At 31.7% G+C, this 22,946-nt stretch overlaps 2 protein-coding genes, 1 long non-coding RNA gene and 1 other non-coding gene across 12 annotated transcripts; 2 read left to right on the forward strand and 2 right to left on the reverse strand.

The window, feature by feature from the left end:
* Positions 1-29: 29 nt before the first annotated feature.
* PDCD-5 (programmed cell death 5) lies at positions 30-1,209 on the reverse strand. Its single transcript, XM_031974911.2, has 4 exons — positions 989-1,209; positions 544-658; positions 322-485; positions 30-247 (listed from the first exon to the last, which is right to left on the reverse strand). The coding sequence occupies exons 1-4, from the start codon at positions 1,052-1,054 to the stop codon at positions 200-202; spliced, it is 393 nt and encodes a 130-aa protein (XP_031830771.1). The 5' UTR covers positions 1,055-1,209; the 3' UTR covers positions 30-199.
* A 45-nt stretch (positions 1,210-1,254) lies between these two features.
* On the forward strand, positions 1,255-4,515 carry LOC116426235 (uncharacterized). 2 transcript variants are annotated; one of them, XR_004234867.2, is made up of 5 exons: positions 1,255-1,916; positions 2,964-3,096; positions 3,218-3,374; positions 3,925-4,268; positions 4,375-4,515. It is a non-coding gene; the product is annotated as an uncharacterized LOC116426235 (long non-coding RNA). The 2 variants fall into 2 exon arrangements; XR_004234870.2 differs by lacking the exon at positions 1,255-1,916 and adding an exon at positions 2,022-2,263.
* LOC116426228 (uncharacterized) lies at positions 3,024-20,240 on the reverse strand. 8 transcript variants are annotated; one of them, XM_031974896.2, is made up of 8 exons: positions 10,827-10,928; positions 9,585-9,688; positions 8,145-8,409; positions 7,090-7,343; positions 6,069-6,454; positions 5,068-5,336; positions 3,927-4,534; positions 3,024-3,471 (listed from the first exon to the last, which is right to left on the reverse strand). In XM_031974896.2, exons 2-8 carry the CDS (start codon positions 9,599-9,601, stop codon positions 3,024-3,026), a joined length of 2,247 nt encoding a protein of 748 aa, XP_031830756.1. In that variant the 5' UTR covers positions 9,602-9,688; positions 10,827-10,928. The 8 variants fall into 8 exon arrangements, with proteins under 8 accessions (XP_031830756.1, XP_031830755.1, XP_076228896.1 ...); XM_031974895.2 differs by having other exon boundaries at positions 10,639-10,909; XM_076372781.1 differs by lacking the exon at positions 10,827-10,928 and adding an exon at positions 10,289-10,418.
* TRNAL-AAG (transfer RNA leucine (anticodon AAG)) lies at positions 14,285-14,366 on the forward strand. The gene has a single exon. It is a non-coding gene; the product is annotated as a tRNA-Leu (tRNA).
* Positions 20,241-22,946: the final 2,706 nt, after the last annotated feature.

Below are 22,946 nucleotides of genomic sequence, written 5' to 3' on the forward strand. Positions count from 1 at the left end.
AATTTCGAAAATAATCAAATTAAACTACATTTAGTATTATTTAATTTGATATCTTTTTTATTTCAATATATCATAAAAAATAAGAACATACAACTAATTAAGCATATATCTGTGAATTATAATATAACTTCATTTTGTAATTGAAAGTAAAACAAGGTATAATATTGTTGCTTAGTAAGGTATATATTATTTAAAAGTACTATAAATCATCATCGTCAGAATCCAATGCTGCTCTTCGCCTGTCAAACTAAAATTTAATTTATGATATTAATATTGATGTTATTGAAAAGTGTAACATTATATAAATGTATTTTGACTAACCTTAACAACAGTTTGCCGTCGTGTTTGTTGATTTACACTTTCAAGTAAGCTAATAAGTTGTTGTTCTCCTAATTTACCAGGTAATTGACCTCGTTGAGCCATACTCAGTATCATATTTTCTACCATTTTTCCTTTCTCAGGTTTTCCAAGACATAATGTATTAACTAAAAAGAACAAGTATGTTAACAACTACATAAAACTTAAATACACTGACATTCTTACGTCTTGCTCTGGCTGATTGATCTAATACTTGAATAAGAATTGAATTCCTCATATCTTCTATTTCTTGTCGTTTTTCTTCCATTGCTTCTTTGTTGTCATTTCCAACATTTCCAGGCTACATATTTATATTCCAAATATAGTAGCAATAAAAATAAATAAATATCTAATGACATAGTACCTATGCATTCCTCCTTTCTTTTTATATTATGAATAAAAATAGATATAATCTAATTTTAAATAAATTTTCAAGACAATACAAATTTACTTGATAAAACTAAAATTAATTGTAATCGTTTCATTTTTCATTGTAATAATTCTATAAAAGATTCTAATCTATTATGCTATTTTGCATTTTCTTTTCAAAAGTAATTTGCAATATTCAAATATGATATATTATACTATATTTAATTTCGCAATTCCAAAACGTCAGACTTTGTTAATATACCTTATATTGTGCCTGCAATTGAGATAATCGTTGCTGCCTTATTGCTTCGAGTTCTGGATCAGCCATTTTTTCACAATATCAAGTTTATATTGTATAATTTGTACGTGAATTTGTACAATTCAACGTGTTTTTTCAAAATATGCTTATACCGCAATAGTGCTGAACGCAACCTTCAATATGTAACACCAATTTAAGTCTCGCAGCAAGCAGTGTGAAGTTAGTGGCATATACATATATCGAATGAATTTATGTAAATACTTATTTAGTCAGTACTTACTTTAGACACGCTGTACTGTAGTATTTACGTATCGCAATATCGATGTGTAAATAATAGGCGAAATTTAAATTCATACTTCAATATATTTATATTTAAAATGTATAACAATATACTGTTTAAGTATTTGATTGCAAATAATCGAGTAAAGAAAAAGTTAAAATTCAAGAAATTAGAAGTACTTTGTGTAGAAAATACTAAATTTGTTGGTACAAACTATATCGAATTAGTAATTTTATTTAAATTATATATAGTCTTTTAGAGATGTTATTTTTTAATAATATTTGGTATTATGACTAGCACTATCAAAGGTTTAAGGGTGGATTGAAATCTAAAAAACATTGATTGATTGATTGATAAAATTTGATGTAGGATTGGATCATAGTGATCTCTAAACTATAGGTATTAAACTGCTAAATAAGTAAGAATGTGTGGTAATTAATATTCGAGAAATGCCAGACAATTTAAAACAAATATGCATGATTATAAACAAAAATTTATATTTCGGTCAATTCTGATCTAAAGTTCATAAAATTTTTATATAATATTAAAAACATGTTAGACTTTCTTTATTACTAACAAAATCAAAAAGGAACTATTTGCAAATGTATGAAGGAGCAATAATTGTTCCTTGGCACTCAAAGAGCTAAATGTGTGAGTATGTAACAAGAAAAATATTTTAAAATGATATATTTTTATAAATAAATAGTATATATATACTATGGATTTTAATTACGTATATAGGTATGTTAATTATGTACTGTATGTAATAGTAGAATCATGATTTTATTGAAAATATATATTTTTTTTATATTTGTTTAAGAAAATTAGTACAGAAATTAAAAATATACCAAGATTTTTATTTAATAATAAAACTGTTTGTTTTTGCAAGTTGTCTAAAGAAATTTCTCAAATTTCAAAATCCTATCAAATAAACGTTGTATATTTATTTAAAATTTATTTCTTAATTTTGTATGTCCAGCAAATTTAAATCACAAAGGGTAATTAAAAATACATTTTGTAACTTCCATTGCTTTAGTATATTTCAGTACAGAATAATACAGTATAATAAACTTGGCAGCTTTATGTATGTATGATATACATATGTCTATAGAATTTCTAAATTTATATATTATATTTGTAGTTTTTAATAAAAACAAAATTATATTCTAACCAACAAGATTTGCTTCATAATCATTTATAATATAGTAAATTCCAAATCCAGACTAAATATTTAATGGAATTCTGTAATAGAATAAATTATGATTAATATATATAGATATATGTATATGATTCTATAAAATGTGTTGTTTAAATTTTATAAACTTAACATTGCTTTAAAATTGTTCTTTTAAATAAGTGTTGTTTAAATATATAATATTTCATTAAAAATTATATCATTACAATGAAAGTAATTTTTTAATAATATTAAAAACAGGAAAAATATATATTTCACTTCTTATGGAATACAAATTTTATGCATATCTGTAGTATATATGTTTTTATATACAAGGTTCGACGTACTCATTTGTTTTCTATTTAATACAATGTTGTACAATGAAAGTGTTATGTATTAAATTTTGCACTAATTTTTCTATTATAGTGTACTTAAGTATATTTGTTTGGAAGAAATAATTATGAATTAATATATATTTGCTATATGCTTCATGTTTACACAAAAATTATATTGCTTTGCACCAGTACGTAAAGCCTATTTTCAGTTAAAGCAACTAAGGAACATGAATAATGCAGTTTACCGCTTTAAATAGTGTTTGTACTGTCATACCATGGCGGCATCCAATTACTCGTAGCTCTACTTCTTCCTTTAGAATGGGTAAATGTGCTATCAATATTATAATTTCTATCTGCTATTTTTCTGCGTACCTCATTCTTATTTGAGTCAAACATTTCATTATCCAAAACAACAAATGATTGACCATTATTATGTTGCTTAGTGTCTTTACCAAAACTAGGAGAATATGGTCTGATAACATCCGTGGGAAGTGCACGATCAGGTGAAGGATTATGAATCCTTCCGGAAGACTGAAGTGAAGGTGATCGCTTGCGTCGAAAGCCTTGAGGTTCATCATCAACATTGCAGACATGAAGTCGGTAAGTTGGACTAGACGATTCGTCTTTTGCTTTACTGTATTCCGCCACATCTAACTGTGGTTGTTTCTGCAGGTGAATTTGGGAAGTCCTTGAAACTCTGAATTATTATCACGATAATTACATTTACATCAAACAAATTGTACAAAGTGTTTCTTTAACAGTGTTACATAGCATTTTTAAATGGTTAGCAAGATCAATATGAACTTAAGAAATAATATTGTTTTACATAAATAATATATCAATTATTAATTATTATTACACATTGCTACATAAAAGAATTCTTTAATATGAAGTCATTTATTTTCCCAATCATTCTGCATTTATTTAATTCATCTTTAAATATTTAAAAAAACAATAAAACTTCTGTACATAAGAACACGTCTTTTACCTATTTTCTTAAATTCATTCCTTAAATAAGACATGCGTTAAGGAAACATATTGTATAAACATTGCTAAGCAATAATTAATAATTAGAAATTAAATGCTTAAAACATTTGTACAATACAGAAAACATCGGATTAATGAAATTTAACAATGTTGTTATATACAGACCTTCGACTGCCCGACGGTGGTTTTCCACATACACTGTCCTCATGGATTCGGGTATTCAATATCTGAAAAGCGTTCTGATTCTGGACAGCATTCGCACAATCGAACTGATCCACGTTATTATTTATCCAGTGGTTTTCTTTTCGTCTGGAAGCACTTAAACTATGATCTCGTCTACGATGCATTTTTTGATTGGCGCACTGACTTTCGCGTTTCGTGCAATAAGCCATCCTGTATTCTGGCTCAAGGTCGAGATTTCCTTCCAAACGTAAAGTGGATGGCATCCGCAAGGGTTCCACCTTTGGTATGCGACCATAGGGAACGTATTGAGATCTCACCTCACTGGTAAGCTCATAGTTGCATCGTTTGGTATCCTGTCTTCCAAAAGCTGCACAATGTTCAGAAGGGACTATCGTTGACCTTAACGTTAATGGTGGTTTTCGATATACAGGGTGGTCCCTTTGGTAATCTAAGTATTTCGATTTGTATTCCGGATCTTGGTCAATCTTCGTGGAAAACTTGCTGGTAGGCGACGAAGGAACTTTAGAACCATCAGCCCGCCCGATCTCATCCTCGGGTTTCACAATTTTGGGACGTTCCCTTGGAAAATTCTGTAATAAAACAATTTTCTTTTAAAAATGTATAGTAACGCAATGAGGATTGCATTTCAGGGAGTACACCCGAATATTTCTGTAATTTATCTTGTACAAAAAAACCTCACGGGATAAGTTTATAAATTGTTTACATTACTTCTTGATTGTTCTAGTTCTATAGTGTATCTCTGCGAATTGAGAACACCGAATTTTCTTAAAAAATATGAGTGACATAAAGAAATATCTCAGACAAAAGCTATAAGGATATGTAATAAAAAATATAAAGTTCTATTTAAGAGACGTAACGTGATATTTTCAGGGTAGTCCAAGGTCATCTTAAGATCAAATAAAGAAACACATGATATGTAGCACTTAATGCTCTATATAAGTCTATATATAAGTCTATAACTAATATAAGTCTATAACTCATATTTTTTTAAACAATTCTTAGTTCTTAAAAACACACTGTATATGATTAGTAACAATGGGAATGTGTTACATAATCACGTCACGTGAAATATCCTGTATAATTGAATTGAAGAAGTATTTACCTTATACGCGTCTTTATATTCAGGAACTTCGAGCGGTGGACCTTTGAGGTCTTCCAACTTTGAGACCAACATCTGCATCTCTTCTTCTGTTTTTTTCTCCTTTTGCACCTTTCGTTCCCTTTCCTCCCTTTCGATGTCTTTATTCAATTCGCTCATTAATTGTGCTTCTCTTACACGGGGATTAATGAAGTTGTCAGTGTTTTCTGTGTTTTGGAAGAAATCTTTTCCTGTCCTTAGGTGCGTTTCCGGTTTTACTGGTTGCCGCCTTTCTACAATACAGAATAATCAAATGAAACTTTATACATTTTTAATATTCTACTTGTGATATTTGAAGCTCGTTCTCTTTTAACGCGCAACGTTATATAAGTTGTTCTTTGATTTTATTCTAACATATTCATGCATGTTTATTGTTTATTATATTTTAAATGACAAAGCATCCAGGAAATGATACAATAAGATAATGATTCTTTCAAAAATCTCAGGTGTTAGCTTTTATAGTCAGATTTCAGTGTTTTCTTCAAATACGAAACACAATTGAACACATTTAAAGGAATATTTTACTTTATTAATTAGTAATATATTACTAAAACTACCAGACCAGTCAAAATGACCTACCTAAAAATTCTTATTTCACAATTATCAGAATTGTGAAGACGTTTTTGTGAAAAATTATAAAGCAGATCTGTGTATTTGTATGAATACAATCAGTACTAGGCGCTTCAAATGTTGAGGAATACACTTTTTTAATTTTTGTAAGACATTATAGAAAAATACTGTAATTGTTCTAATGTTAATTAAAGGAATCTTTCTTAAACAGTCTAAATTTCTGAAAGTTTGAAAATCCAATTTTGTTTTGTTTCAAAATACTTTTGTTCTATTTGTGAGAAATGCTGAAGTTCAATTAAACATACCTATCGTTTATTTTGTACGAACTAGTTTCAACAAATTTTTTCTAAAAGTTGCATTCATACTGTTTAAGTGAAAAATAACTGGAACGTCACCTCTATGTTGGTGTCTTTTGAAAACGTCAGCATACTCCGGCATAAAATTAGATTCACCTTCCAATTTCAAATTCGTATGCCGCCTTAGCAGTTCTGGTCTACGCACGCCCACGAATGGCACGTATTTCTCATGATTTTCAGTCGTCGTTTCAAGTTCACCCTCAAGTTTTAAGTGCGTGGGAATCCGCATAAGTTCTGGTCGGCTGACGTTCAGCCACTGTATGAATTTTTCGCATTTTTCGGTGGTCGTCTGCAAATCGCCCTCCATTTTTAGCGATGTTGGTCTTCGAGCCAATTCCGGTCTGTGTTGACCTTCGTAGGGCACGTACGAGGAATACATTTCCGTGTCCGTGTAAAATTGTCCATCCCTCTTCAAAGTAGTACCTCTTTCATTGAATTAAGAAAAAATAATCAGAAATTGAGTAGAATTTAAGAACGTTTGAGTAATTTATTTTGAAAGCGATTTAAGTCCATTTTTAAAAAAAATTTAAGTAGCGGTTATAATAGCTGTAATTGTAATTATAGTTATTAATAATTAACTAATTATGATAATTATAATTATCTTTCTATTTTTTAACACTCTTTTTTAATGGATTTAAGCTACTTTAAAAATAAAAATCTCATATATTTTTTTACATTCATGTTTAACATGAATTTCATATTTTACATTAATATTTAAATATTAATGTTTAACAAATTTTGTTTCTTTTATGGATTTTACTGGATTACATATGAATAGACAAAGTATAAAAAGGAACCAATTAAAAAAAGAATGCTTATTGTATTTCCAATTCAATTAACATTTTCAATAGACAAAGGACACTTTTTATTTCATTCTATAAAATAGTAATATACAAATATAATCTCAGTTCTATTATTATTGCTTTTACACCTTGATGTACACTTAAGATGTCTTATATATTTCAACAATCATAAGGAATTATATAACTTCTCCGAAGTAAAAGTACTAAGGAATTCCATGTGAAATGATTGTGAGCTTTTAAAAACATGAAAAATTTACCTTCTAATTGGGGATGGTCGTACAGAAGCTCCAACATGGCTGACGAACTTAGAGCTCTCGGTTTGGATATCCATCGTTTCATTCTCGTTAGTGTGCGACAAGGTAGTTGTTGATTCTCTGTTTGTAGTTTCTAATTCCAAGTCTTTTTCTTCTTGTTCGTCGATTTCCTCTCGATCCGAAACTTCCACGCCTTCGTCTGAATCCTTCAGTTGAACATCTTCGACCCGTTTGTTTCTGTCTTGCCAGACATTTTCCTACGGTAAGGGGTACATCTATGAATCGGAAAATGATTGCTTAATGGATTTAGAAACGAGTCCTTCTATTCGCTTATTTAATACACTTTATTTATTTCTATATTTCTCTTTCAGATTAAAAAAATTTTTCTTGTATTGAAACGTTAATTGAAACGAGCATAATCATGCTATATAAAATACTTAATAAATAAAATGAAAATATAGAATTTTTCTGTTTCGTAATCATTAACTGGTTAATGATTTGCATTGGAGAATATTATCTTCAACAAATATTCATTATTTTCTGATGAAATATCAATGATTTTTTTTTGCAACTAACATAGATCTTGCATAAATTAAGGGACAGAACTATTATATTTCGGTGTTCTGTATGTTGATACGTCACACAAAATTTAATATTGAATTTTAAGTTTTATTATTTTGCTGGGTTAAATTAAATGGCGACTGAAAAGCGCCTCCCGAGTGCAAAGGGTTAATATCTGTCAACAAATTGGAAATGTTAATGAATTGAATTCGTGAATCTCAAAACAGCAGAAGTTTACTTTTTAACGTTATCCATATGAATTAGTGATGTAACCATTATCAGCTTACTCAGACCTATTTCATAATATTCAAAATGTACAATTAGTTAATAAAGATGTATGTATAGCCAGTACTTGCAGCAAGAATCAACAAAATAGATAATGAATATATGAACGAAGATAAAAAGAAGAACTGATTTTCTCCAAATTTCGATTGGTCGATCTGTGCTATTTTGAAATTCATGGCTTCAATTTTTCAATAAATTTCTCTTTGGCTAACCTTGAGCGAATCCTCGTCGGTTGCTCGGAGGGTTTTGTCACTAGTAGATTCGGGAAGCTTGTCCTCCAGTTCGGGATAAAGTCCAAGATTGTCTTTCGGTTGGCCTTGAACCCGCCTCCTTCGGTAACGAGCCAATTCGTCGACCGTCAACCCTTCCAAAAGCGGCCATTTTTCCTTCGACTTGGTTCTCCGACCTTTACCTTTCTCCTGCGCTAGCTCGCTATCCGAGGACGATTTGTTGACATGTTTCGAGGAGGACCTTTGCCTATGCATAAATTCAATGCTTGTATTAATTTCGTTAACACTTTCAATAAATTCCTAAGAAAATATTGAGAGCTTCTAATTTCTGAGATAGAGTAAGTTCAAGTACGAATCATTATTGCAACACGGATATTTGTGCAGTCTTATTTTTGTAGATTAACATTAACCGTACCGATACTTTTCCTACTATAACTAGTCAAATAACTAACTATAAAATAAAGGTAAATAAATTAGATGATACATTTCTTTTAGTGGAAACAGAAACGAACGGAAAGGCAAAAATTGAAAAATTGATTAATCGAACAACATAGGAATTGATAAAATATTAAATGAACAAAAGAAAATGTGGAATTTTAAATTTGGTCATTTGACCAAAATGATTCATGAATTAATTCATAATGATTAAAGATTAAAGAAATGATTAAAGAAATTGATTTAGTAATATCCAAACTGAAGTATAAATCAATTACATTGACCTTGAAATATCTTTAAATAACAATATAAAAAAGATCGAAACAGCTTATTAAACGTACCCCATCATGCCGAATAACTCTTATCTAAAACACTTTTCATGCCTTCAATAATTACGGAAATATTTAGTTGTACACGAATAAAACTATAAAGAATATTAAACAATTAAAGAATCCATGAAGAAATATTAAAAAATTAGTTTAAATAGGGTAGTTCTAATGTTAAGAATTCGTAAAACTAGAATAAATGATCAATTAAAAATACTACAAGTGTACACAAACTTTCGAAAGTTTTCGAAATATTTGTTCAACGAAAAAGCATTATTGAAGTTTCCATTTATATAGTATTGATTATTGGGTATGTGTCTTATCACATTAAGCGGCGATCAATCGAAGAAACGTAGCTTTCGTGGGAATTCGTATTGCGAGAAATATCGATCGTTTTTTATCTTTTAAACTAGCGAAATACTGACCACTGCTATCAAATTACTAAATCACGTTTTAGACCATGTTTACCCTATTTGCACGATGGTAACGGCTTCTCAAGGAATTGGTCATTCAACCTTCCACTTTAAGCTTCTTTAGTATATTTATTAACACGGTTCATTCATGAAACGAGGTTACTTTACTTCAAAACAGAATCTTTGTTTGATCGCATGTATTTTCTTAACATCGGTAATACTAATGAAAATGAGATACAATTGCTTACAAAATGCCTTTTTTCATGCAATGCTAGTAACCTGATCCTGCGTCATTTTACTTGTCCTTTTTAAGAGAATATCAGTCCTATTTCATTCTACTTCATTTCAAAATCTGTAGACAAGTATTGGCAACATGGTTCTATCATATGTTTTTTATATTCATACACATTGGAAAAGCGGACGTTTTTTTTATGTTTTATTTCTATTCTTTTAATACTTGTATTCAGTTGCTGTTTGGAAAATTATTTGCGGTCGCGAATGTATTAATCCTCTCCCTGTGTACAGGGGTGCAAATGCACCCTTGGCTGATAAAACCGTAAACAAAAGATTTTGTAATGGAAAATTCCCAAAGTTTTTCTAGAAATGCTATCTGTGACATGTTTCACATAAGATTTAAATAAATTTCATTGAAATCGGTGAATTTGAATGTAGTAATAAGTACTTATGCAGACAAATGTTTTTTCTGTATTTTGCACCAAAAATACATGAGGTGCAATTGCAAGCCTGTACTTACACGGTCAACATTAAAATATTTGTACACAGAGAGAAGGTTAACACTAGGTTTGTGGACATTTATTGTATAATTTATTCTATTATTCCTAGAACAATTTATTTTCGTTGATTTTGATCTCGAAAATGAGGGGTTGAAAAATAAACAATCAGGATACATATCCGTGCGATTGCATCAATAAAAGTCGACGCAAACATTTACCAAATACTATTTAGAAAATTCAATGTTTGTCAAATCGACGCGTTCCGTAAACCTAGCGTTAACACTAAACGTACCACACCTAAAATAACCGATACTTTTAAATAAGAAAATACGTCTACAGTTTTCTGTTCTCATTAAAAACAAATGAAAATATATAATCTTTTTCTTTTTATCGAAAAGTTATTTCGTGCATTGTTTCCGGATTAACACTAGAACCACCGTACCAGTCCAAATAATTGGTTTTTTTGTTTCGCAGTTATTATATATAAGAAAATCATTGAATACTCAAAATGATCTTAAAAATAAATAGTTCCACTTGAAGAAATTAAAACTAATCTTATAGGGATTACATATCAATCGTATTAAATGCTGAGTAGTCCTAGTGTTAAATCAACAATCACTTATATTCCTTTTGCAGGAACATGATCGGTAGCTGAAGTGCCGATACGTTCAGTGTTGATCATACTAAACGTTCTAGCGTGAACCGTGTTATTCGAGGATCGACTGCATTTTGCCCGGTGACAGTACGAACAGGTACCATTGGCGACGCGGAATGCGTGTCAGCGTTGACGGTTTCGCGAAATTCTGGTTACACAAGCGCGTCGGAGGAACCGGTTCCGCGTGGAAGTCCGGCCGGCCGGGGCTGCTGGCGAGAGGACTCAAAGAGGAATCGCGAAAAGTTGGAACACTGAGCCGGGTGGATGCCCGGAACGGACTGAAATCCTTCGTCGCGGAAACTGAGGCTGTTAGGAGGACCAAGGTGGGCGAGGGGTCTCGCGGAGGGTCGAACGAGGAGCAGGAAGAGGGTGGTACTACGAGGCTCCATGCCTCTACAGGGAGACTCCTAGACGCGACGCATCGATCTACGAAGAGGAGTCTGAAAAAGAAATTTCGTTGCAGGCTAATGGCTCACGCGCACGAGAACGCCTCGGTATTGCCCCGGGGATGTCGTTGATGAGCTGTCTGATTGGAATACAGGGTGGCACAAACATCTGGGACAGCTTTCTTCAAGGACGACCTTACGACGAATACATATCCCTGTCTATGTAACATTGTCTATCTTCAAAGTAGTGCCCGTTTCATTGAGTTAAGAAGTAAGAATTTAACAGTAAAACCATCAAGTAATTAGAATGACTTATTTTTAATTTTTTATAAAAATCAAAACAATATGTTTCTTGAGATTCGAAGGGTCTCTTAATCTTGTATTTGTACGGATACACAAATTTAATTGAGAATCTTTCGCAAAAACACCTTCATAATTTAAATACTTGCAAAATAAAAATTTTGAAGTTGGGTCTATTTGACCTGACCGATAGTTTTAGTGTTACGAACATTTGAGGCATTTATATTGAAAATGATTTGAGTACATTTTTCGAAAAATCAAGTTAACGGTTATGATAGTTGTAATCGTAATTGTAGTTGTTAATAACTAACTAATTATGATAGTTGTAGTTGTCTTTCTATTTTTGAACTCTTTTTTAATGGTCTTAGGCCACTTTAAAAATAAACCTTTCATTTATTTTCTTACATTCATGCTCACCGTGAATTTTGCATTTTATACTAATATTTAACATGAATATTACATTTTACATTAATCTTCAACATGAATTTTACATTCTACATTAATATTTAAATACTAATACAGTCAAACCTGTTTTTGTGCGGTAGATAGGGACCGCATAAAAGAAACCGCACAAAAAAAATGTTCAGAAATTTACAAAATATAAGAAAGTGCTTTCAAACAAAATGAATAATTAAATTACACGTGGAATCATTTTAAAAAAATTTAATTTCTCATACATGGAGAAATTTTCACAATGGACATAATTCACTGCTACTCGTCGTAGTCCAAAACGTACATCTTCTTGTGATGAATTAGTTCAAAGTCGCTTTCGTCACTTGAAGAAGACCGTTGGAATTCATATAAAAAAAAAATCGCACAAAATAAATCACATAAAAAAAATCGGATAGAACAGGACCGCACAAAAGCAGCTTCGACTGTATTTAACAAATTCTGTTTTTTTATGGATTTTACTGCATATCATATGAATAGACAAAGTACAAACAAATGAGAACCAATTAAAAAAAAATGCTTATGGTAATTTTAATCGCCCCGGCATTGCCCCGAGGGCGTCGTTGATGAGCTGTTCGATTGGAATGCAGAGTGGCACAAGCATCTGGGACAACTATCTTCAAAGACGACATTGTTTACCTATTACTCAGCATTTTTTTCGTGGGAAAATCTTTTAGCACGTTCACCTCAGCTGTATAATTTGCATTTATCGCTGCGAGGCAAAGGTTTTGTTCATTTTGCTTTTTTTTTGCTGCGCTTAAATATATGGTGGTTGTAAAAAATTTTTCGATTTCTGATTTCATACGATTTTACAATTAGTATAGCTACCAACTTGAACATCTCTTTTTCGTAGCGCTGTTCTAAGCGTCACCTAAAAAATGCACTCGTTGCAAATAGTTAAACAATTTTTTTCATTATTTTAAAGGGAGTTAATAAAAACCAAAGAAATTTTTACGATATACTGTATAAACTCTTGTTCTGAGAAATTTGTAGAAATTAAATAGATTAAGGAAGAGATTAATAATATACGTTTTGTTGAATTCAAAAGTGTTTTTATATAAACTGTTGTAACGATAAATGATATATTTTTAATAATTCCAACTTTCATTCATGATTTGTTGAAATATTATAGTGAAAATGATTTACTATATGCTTCTTTTTAAATTCCAATGGTAATCGTTAACATCTTATATAACACGTTACCTAGTTAATATTTAATAATCATATACTTAATTAAAAGATAATAATTGGTTGTTTTGGCACTGATATAGAACTGATATTGAACTAATATTGTTCAAAAAATACGTAATAGAGAGTAATTGACCAACGTTTCCTCGTGATTGGCATCCAATTACACGGTTCTTACAAATTGGCCTCGATTCGATGCACTCTTTTCATTATCGATGTAGACTTGGATTATATCCAAACTTCCAAGTGATCCTATTTGTAAAGGAAACCTGGAAAGCATCTTCAATGGATGCTTTACTTTCTCAAAAGTTTGCAATTAATATTTCTTGAAAATATATTTACACATAGATGTTGAAAATATTGTAATTAACAATATTAATAATTTTCAAAATTTACAACTTGAACATTTTAATGGCGATAAAGTTTTTTCTAATAAAGAAAGAATTGTTTACTATAAAAATTTTTATCAAATCAGTAAAGGAACAAGTGAAATCAACTCTTTCAATTGATAGTATCGTTAGTGCACTGTTATACTATTGGAAATATTCATTAAAAAATAATTACATTTATATAAAAAATATCTTCCATTTGCAGAGCAAGAAAAATGCTTCCCATACGCATTATAAAGTCTGAATAAAAGAAATTATTGTGAATAATTATAAAAATAATGATACAAGACTGACATTTTTTGCAACTAGCTTAAAAAAAATTGTTTTTTTATGTTTCAACAGATTTATGAAAATCTATTTTTTATGTTTCGTCATTGTTGTTGTTGTTATTGTGAGATTTACTTTGAATAATCTAGTTATTAGAATTGATTTGTGTTTATGTAGACAAGCTCACGCAAACAAATCATCGTCACATGGTTTGATTGGTTTCAAAAAGTTTGGTATTATTTTGATTTTGTGGTCACAATAATTGCTGAAAGGTACAACCAACTTATAATACCTTATCCTATAATTATAACTACGACATTATTATTAGTTTATGGTTTCACAATTAAGTGAAATCTCATTCACTGGCTGATATTACAAAATGTAAATTGATAATAAGTGAATTATTATAGTGAAAAAAAAAAGAGTATCGGAAAACCATTATCACCATTTCGTGCCTTTTTAGCTTACAGTATAGGCAAATAAGGAGTGTAATTAATGTGTACATAAGTATTTACATATATATAAGGGTGGGAATTTATACTTTTTATGTGAGCAATGAAAATGGTTCTGTTGTCACATGGTAGCGTGGCCGAGCGGTCTAAGGCGCTGGTTTAAGGCACCAGTCTCTTCGGAGGCGTGGGTTCGAATCCCACCGCTGCCAGTTTTTTTTTCAAATTTCTTACATTTTTCGTGATATCAATGAGACAGATGCAAATTGGATTAAAAGAAATACTGGACTATTTTTAGTACACAGATGTTGCGATATAATTCCATTCACAATACGGCAATGAGCACAATTTAGGAATACTAGTTTTGAGTAATTAAAATAATCAAAAAACGTTTATTGATAATTGTAAAAAAGTGTTTTTCTTGAAGTATTTAAAAATAACTCGAAACAGTATCGCAATTGATGATTTCTTAATTTTAGCGGTATGTATTTGATATGGATTGAAATTCTTAAAGTGTTTTGGTCAAAGTTTAATATTGGATATTACTATTATTTAAATTAAACTACGGATTTTACACGTCACTTTATATATAATAAAATAATTTAATAACGTTTCTGTTTCATTGTATTTCTAACGAGGTTTGTTAACGATTGTTAACGATTTTATAAAACGCTTTATAATGAACAAAAAATCGACAGATTAATATTTGAAATTTCACCAGCAAAATCAACGAAAATTCCTTTCATTTTACTTGGGACAGCCTAAAAAATTCTTTCCTGTCAAAATCGTTCGCATAATTGTCACAATATTAAATATTGCATAATATAATTATGTAGTAACATCAACGATTAACAAAAATTAATATTATTAATAACATTGTAGTAACACTAATTAATTAAATTAGTAACTAATAATATATATTTAATTAACCCATTAACATTTCACAAAACCTTTTTCTCGGAAATAGGGGTGTGACTATTATTCTGAGCCGTTCGTATATAAAACGCTCAAGTTTCTCCACGGCACTAAACGTGTTAAAAGAATTAAAACGCGCTGAATAATATTAACAATTATCTGTCACGATCAATCATCGAATATAAGGGGACGCTCGTCATTTCCATTTACATGTTACGTCGCGCGGGAAGTCGTGCCGGGCCGCCATTGCGGCTCGTAATCAGCGTTTCCCTTTTCAATCTCGCTTGAACAACCCAACGGCGAACAAAGTCACGAGACCTCGTGGCTTACTGGTTCTTATTCGAGATCCTTTTGTGTGCCGAATTATCCACAACCGGGCACGACCGCCGAGGGGAATCCTGCACCGCGCCGCGCCCCACTGACCCTAATTTTCGTTCATGTCCACGACAAATCCCCGCTTAACTGGCCGGCAAACAAATGTCCGTGCCCCGTTGACGTACGCACACGCAATTACAAGGCGATTCATAAATGCATACACTTGACCCTCAGTTTACGCGGCACATTTTTACGCGAATCCCTTTTTTACGCGGTAAATTGGAACATTATTTACGCGGTAGTTTTTACGCGCGATCTGAATTTACGCTATCTGAATGTAGTAACAGCGAATAAAATATACTTTTGTTTTCTAAAATGTCATTATTCTTATTTCTTTTGTTAAGTTATGTGAAATAAATATGTATTTATTAAACTTATACCAGCTTTTCTCTTCAATATTTTGTTTTCTCTTATACCGGCAGGCTCTGTTTACTCGATTTTCGTTCGCGTAAAACGAACCCACCTGGAACGGATTATCGCGTAAATCGAGGGTCAGGTGTACCTATATTTTAGGTGGTGAAATCTGTACACCAAAATAAGTGAGAAACAGGGGTTGGAACTGTTATATGTCGGTTCTGATTAAAACAATTATGGATAACCGAAATGGGGTCATAATTGTTATTAGATATATCGGTTCAGAGTTATATAATTTTGGTGTATCAACTCAAGTGGCGACTTACAATGATCTATTTTTATCATTATCAAATAAAAACAGAAATAAAAATTAAATTCATGCTGATGGATATTGTTTAGAAACATTAGATAAACATTTTCTTCAATTCTTTGGGGTTAGATGGGTTAAAAACTGTCTAATCTTTTGCTTACCTTTTTCTGCACGCTGAAAAATTGTTTAATCCACCTCGAAAACAAGAAATTACTCCTAATATACAGTTTAATATTTCTTTATATTTTTTTCATATTTTTTTCATATTTCTGTGCAACTTGTTTTCTTTTCTCTAAAATAGCGTGCTTTGAAGAATTAAACATTTGCAATTTGAAAACTGAAGTATACTTACAGGACATAAGATCATAAAACGTTTTTTATTTATTTTTATAATTAGATTCGCCACCTAATGCAGTAGTTTCGAAACTTTGTTACTACACCCCCTTTAAAAAAACATCTAAGCTTGGCGTGCTAATGCTTTAAAAAATAAGTTATACAACTTAATATTATTTTATGAAAGTTCATTTATGTGTATATATTTTTTTATTTATCTGTTATGTTACGAAAATTACATTTCTGTTAAACTTTTCGTGCCTCTTTTTGTAGCAATCCGCGTCTCCTAGTTTGGAAATCATTGACCTAAAGTATGAACACGCATTTATGAATCACCCTGTACATGTCTTTGTTTCACGGACTGGTCAGTACTTTAACCGGTTCACACCAATTCGATCCGTATGCATTTGAACCGGCGAAGCTTGCACGCGACTGACCGAGCTCGATGGAGTAAGGAAGCCACGTGCTCAAAAAGTCTTCCTGTTCGCGGTAACGCGGCCAACCTGCGATTGTTCAATTTCGAATTTCCTCTTTGTACTGTTTTCGCGTGTACAATCAATTTTGCTGATTTTTGTAAAGGAAAATAAAGTTAGACGCGAAAATTCCTCTTACATTGCTAAGTTTCAAATATTTCAAAAAATAACTCCTGTTTGATCTAAAGGGTCCTGTTTGACATCAAATCTACTACATAGTTATACTAAGAGCATGCCAGAGACCATAAAATTCATTGATCACTATAACTATTATATTAACATTAGAACTACCAGACACGTCGAAATGATCTATTCCTGATTTTTTCTTTTCGCAATTATTGAAAAGGGAACATGATTCTGTGAGAGGTTATTAAAGAAATTAGTTCAGTAAATATGCAAACGCAATTGTAAATTAATAGAGATCTCAATAGATGCACCCTCAGAGTTCCTATAGAAAAATTCCAAAAAGTCAATTTGCCTACTCGGCAGTTTTAGTGTTAATAAATCTTATTCATTTTAATATTTCAATGACAATACTTCGCAAAGATCGTGAGATGAATTACCGAGTTCAAATCTTTACAGAATGACAAGATTTGAAATTCATTTATTAGTCTCCTTAAGAACATGAAATCACACTTAAATATATTAAAAACCTCGCAAAAGCTCTTAACCCCCATTTTGGCGATGAACGGCCGAAGTTCGAGAAGTGCTTTTAGACGGGGCAGGAAATTAAACCTGAATACAAATTCATCGCCGAACACTGTCAATTTTCATTTGCGTCTGACCCTTGTTGCCCTTAATTCTTTACAATTACTTAATGAAAAGATCCAAGACAGTTCAGACTCATAATCTAATAAATGATAGTGGCTCCGCAGTCCTGAATCGATCGCGATAATAATAGAATGATCATAAAGCTATCCACGATATCGATACCAATTACTGAAGACCAGTTCATGGATCTTTAATTTTAGAAAACGCCACGAATTTATTTTCCTTTCGTGACAGTGGTTTCGATCTCCGCGAAGGCACATATCTGCCAATCATAAATTTACATTGCTATTGCGGGAATATCTTTGGAAACACCCAATTTCCATATTCGGAAACCCCACTGGCACCGAAATCCGTTCGTGACAGATCGATATTGTTAACGCACTGACCGGGAATTCAATAAAAATTTATGGCACTTATTATGGAAATTCAATAAAATTATGGTATTATACGGACAACCTTTGCTTTTAAGAAACAAAATATTAACGATAACAGTAATAATAATGATACCAATAACAATAATAAAATATTAATAATAATATTAATAATAATGATACTAATAATAATAATGGTAATGATAATACTAATAATAATACTATTAATAATAATAGTAATAGTAATAATAATAATAAAATATTAATAGTAATAGTAATAACAATGATACTAATAATAATAATAAAATGTTAATAATGTGTTTGTTATAATATTAAATAAATACTAACTCAAACTTAATCCAAATGGCTGATCAGCGCGATCTTTAATTAGGAAACAAAGATGACGCGTATAATACATAAGTATCAAATTTAATACTTTTTCCAAAAAAAACAGCGCGACATACGTTTCAATTGGTAAAGAGTTGCATGATATATTATGCACCTGAACAATGCAAATAATAGGAAGAATATTGTTGTTAACAGTTAAATAAAAAAATATTTGCATATTTGAATCTTTTATAATAAGTAAGAGAGTATGTTCTTAAAAAAGTTTATATTTATATCACAACATTGATATCGGAAAAATTATTTTGCAGAACAATATACAAATAAAAATATCTTTTTATCTATTGCATACGTGTTGTAACCAATCGAACAAAATGAAAGAATCTGTATATTAACGTAAAATCATGTTATTACAACAATAGGAAAAATCTTACACATTTTCCAATTATCTCTTACTGGTTCAATGAAAACAATAATGTTTTTCTTAACGTTTAGAAAAATGTATAGTACAAATGAAATGATAGTATATATAGAACTGAATAATGAATACAAAAAATTGTAAGAAAATATAATTACTTCAATGAGGGTAATCGATTTTCAACCGAGGAAGAACAGTAAAATTTATTATAAACTCTAATTAACGTAATTAAATGTAAAAAGCATACGTGTCTTTTAATGATCTCAGTGAACCACGAAAATTGATAAAACACAAACTTTTCGGACAGTTAACAACACAATCGATAAGTTTAAAAATAAATACCGAATCGTGATTCATAACAGTAAATTCCAACGACGCCAATTGTAAGTCCAACACGTTGAAACCACTGTTTCTTTCTCACCAACCTAATATGTAAATTTCGATGAGTCTCGCGAGAAGTTCGTTAAACCTGGGGAGTTCGATACCCCGCAGTTTGTTTCCCGCCCGGCGCGATGTGATCAAATAGAAACACAGACGTTTTCATAGTCGGCAAACAGGATACAAAACCCTATAAACTTTCAACTATTAAAAATCAATAATTTAATAATCATTAACACATTAACTGCCACGGAAAACTTCATAGTTTTATCCCTCGTTCTTTCATATCAAAGATAAAACGATTTATTAATTATTTGGCATTCAAATTCTTACGTTACACTATTATCTATGTAGTTACTTACGCTATGAACATTTTCATTCGACATCAGTTACCTAAGAAACTATAATTATTTTCAAGTAATTTCTATCATCAGTAACTAATAAAAGTTACATTCACAGTACCAAATAAATGTGCTAGAACAATATAAAAGCAAAAGCTGTATCAACTATCAGTCAGTGTTCCCAAAAAGTCACAATAAAAATTGAATCTCCACTGATTTCATTTAAAAGAACATGGATCTCAGTTTCGTCTGACCTGGTTGCACTATCACCTGCTGAACTAATCAGACGTTGGCCCCGAAAGCTTTCTACCGTAATTCTACCATAACATTTTTATGTTGCCCGAGCACTGCAATTTTCGATGCACACAGTGTCCACAAACTGTAACTTCCCTAGTACTCCGTATCCCGTTCGCCGACATCTAATTCCAATGGTCTCGGCGCAGATCGTATATTGGCCATTATTCCATACCTTTTGCCGGAACGGTCGCTTTTGCCTTCGCCCATTGCATCTTCTTGCACGGCGATCAGCTCCCGATTCGCACAGGCACGAGGTCGATCGAGCGATTGTCAGTTCCCCCTTCTGTCCCCCGTTTTTCGGGACAGAATCGGTGGAAGAGGAACAATCAGCGCGCTGAAGGACGCGAAGATCGATAGGATGACTCGACCGCGCCAGATCCTTCTGCTGGCGTGACTGGCTTTTTGGGCAAGATGTTAATGAGAAGGTGCCGGCGATACACCTGCGCAGCTGCGGAGGGTTGGAAACAGCTCGAACCGCCGACGGTGGTGTGCACAAGGAACAACATCGTACGGCGAACATACACTCGTGACCCGTTCAGTTCGGTCGGATCGGAGCTGTACTCCATTTCTTATGTCGCCGAAGGAATATGACAAGAGGTGTGTCCGGGAGTGTTGAAGACAATCGATACTTTAATTGCAATCACTCTTGGATGGAAATTAATTGCATCGTTAACGATTGAGAGATTATTTTCATTGATGTTGTAGTTAACTTTGCAATTGTTTTCCGTGGTAATTGTATTTTGGGAATTGGTAACCGTTAATTGTCCATTTTATTTTGGGAGTTGGTAACGGTTAATCGTTTATTGTATTTTGGGAATTGATAACGGTTAATCGTTTATTGTATTTTGGGAGTTGGTAACGGTTAGTTGTCCATTGTATTTTGGGAGTTGGTAACGTTAAATTGTTCATTGTATTTTGACAATTAATAATGATTAATTGGTAATTGAGTTTCCGCGCTTAATAATGGTCAATCGTTAACAGTATTTTGACAATTAATAATGATTAATCGTTAATTATAATTGCAATTAAATATTACAATTAATTTTGAAGAAACATATGCTTGAAGATAAGTGTAAACATTTACTGTACTATATACAGTTATTTATATATTTGTTTATTTATGTGTGATAATTAACTTTTAATGCAATACGATTTCCGAACATTTCATTGAAAAGATTTTAGAAATTAGGTACACCGGCAATTATAACATATGAATATATTCTTTGAACTAATCCAGATGAAAATAAAAATTTTATTTAACTACCTAATCGAATGCAGTAGATATTAAGTAATATATAAAATTAAAGTGTTACCAAACACGATATGATTCAGATTACATCCACTTTCTTTATTCATTTCACTTTCGTAAAAAGTCAAATCGATGGATTCATACATTTACAATGCATCGTTATAGTTTTAGTTATATATTTTATATATATTGTATATAAATTATATGATAGTTATACATATTTTCAATTTTTATTTACAACTAATGTCTTCAAAATTATAATTGTTTACATTTTAGTTTACGTTGTTTGTTTTGTGTAAAGATCTTAACTGATGCATTTACATACATTAGTTAGTAAATCCTAACGGAAAATTCTTCTAATTTTAATCCGTTGTTTTTTTATGAAAACTGAAAGAGTTCAACATTTTAGAAAGTTACTTTATTGAATTTAACACTTTGCCGGCCGCACATTTATCGCATCGCCGTTAGGTTGGCGCCGGCGAGTATCACGCAGATTCTACTGCATTTTCAAGGATATTTTATAACTTTGTAATAGATCTAAACTTTCGAGATTCAAAGGCAGCGAAAGACAGTTTCAAACTAACGGAAGAAGCATCCGCTTAAAAGATTTTAACAAAAAACGATCTGGTAAATTGGGGAGGAAAAACAATGGAAGCAATTGTTTCTCTAAAAGTAGCATCAACATGTATTCCTACACATACATCAAAATGATAAAATAATATAACCGCTGGCGAAAAGAAGTCACGTGTACGTTATGATAGTATAAACCCATCTTTAGACGATTATGCTTGTTCCATCTCACAGATTTCCGATTATCTCGGAAACTATGAGAAGCCAACCCTTTTGTCAGAGGAAAAAGTTATTTCAAATCCCGATTTCTACAACGTGGTAAAAAATCATCGAAATCGGTGAGGGAATGATCTTTCTGCAACTTGCACCTGATACTGCACCTAACCAACTTCTCATGGGACACCCTATATATAGTAGGTAAATAATACCTACAATTCGTCTCTTCCTATCAGGAACCCGGTCAATCGGTTAACCGAGTTGGGGAGCAAGAGGAGACATCCACTTGCCGCGCTCAGCGCGATTGTATGGTGGCTCAGTTTCGGCAGGTCTTTGCTACAGACCGAGCCATGGGACGAAGAAAGCGAAAGACCAATAACAAGGACGTGTCGAAACTGAGTCACTGTACAATGAGGCCGAACGTGGCGAGTAGAAGTCCTCCCTTACCACGTGAGAGACGAATAGTACAGATATATGGAAGTGAGAAGGACAGAGATAGTTGATTTGGTGGCGTCACCTAGCGAAATCAATCTGATATTATTTGGCTAGAAGTTTGAGCAGCCTCGCACTATGTGGCGCCACCAATCAGGGATAAGCATGTGAGATTTTTACAAATTATTTTTTTAAAATTATTATCTTAACACATTGCGTACTGGTAACGAGAAACCTCGTTTCTATATAAAGACACTTAGCTATGCAACTTTGCTAATTACCACAACATTTAAAAAAATATTAAATTTGATTCAAATTGATTATCTATTGCATAATTTAGTTTTCTGAAAATTAGCCGGTGCACAATGTGTTAACAGCTTTTTAATAGATTATATATGACTATTCTGTGTTATTAACACGTCCCGTACCAAGGAAATTTCGGTTATATTTTGCTTATGAACCGTATTGGTTTTTTTAAATAAAATATTAACTTATATTCAAGTTTTTGGTAACTTTTATATATTTTGATATTGTTCCTTTATGTTCTCGCTACTTTGTAACGCACGCCACCATTCATGACCATGTGTCCCTTAAAAATATTTTCTTACAGAAATTGGCATATATGGTACACGTGGCACTGAACG

This window comes from Nomia melanderi, chromosome 12, assembly GCF_051020985.1.
Source record: "Nomia melanderi isolate GNS246 chromosome 12, iyNomMela1, whole genome shotgun sequence".
NCBI lineage: Eukaryota > Metazoa > Arthropoda > Insecta > Hymenoptera > Halictidae > Nomia > Nomia melanderi.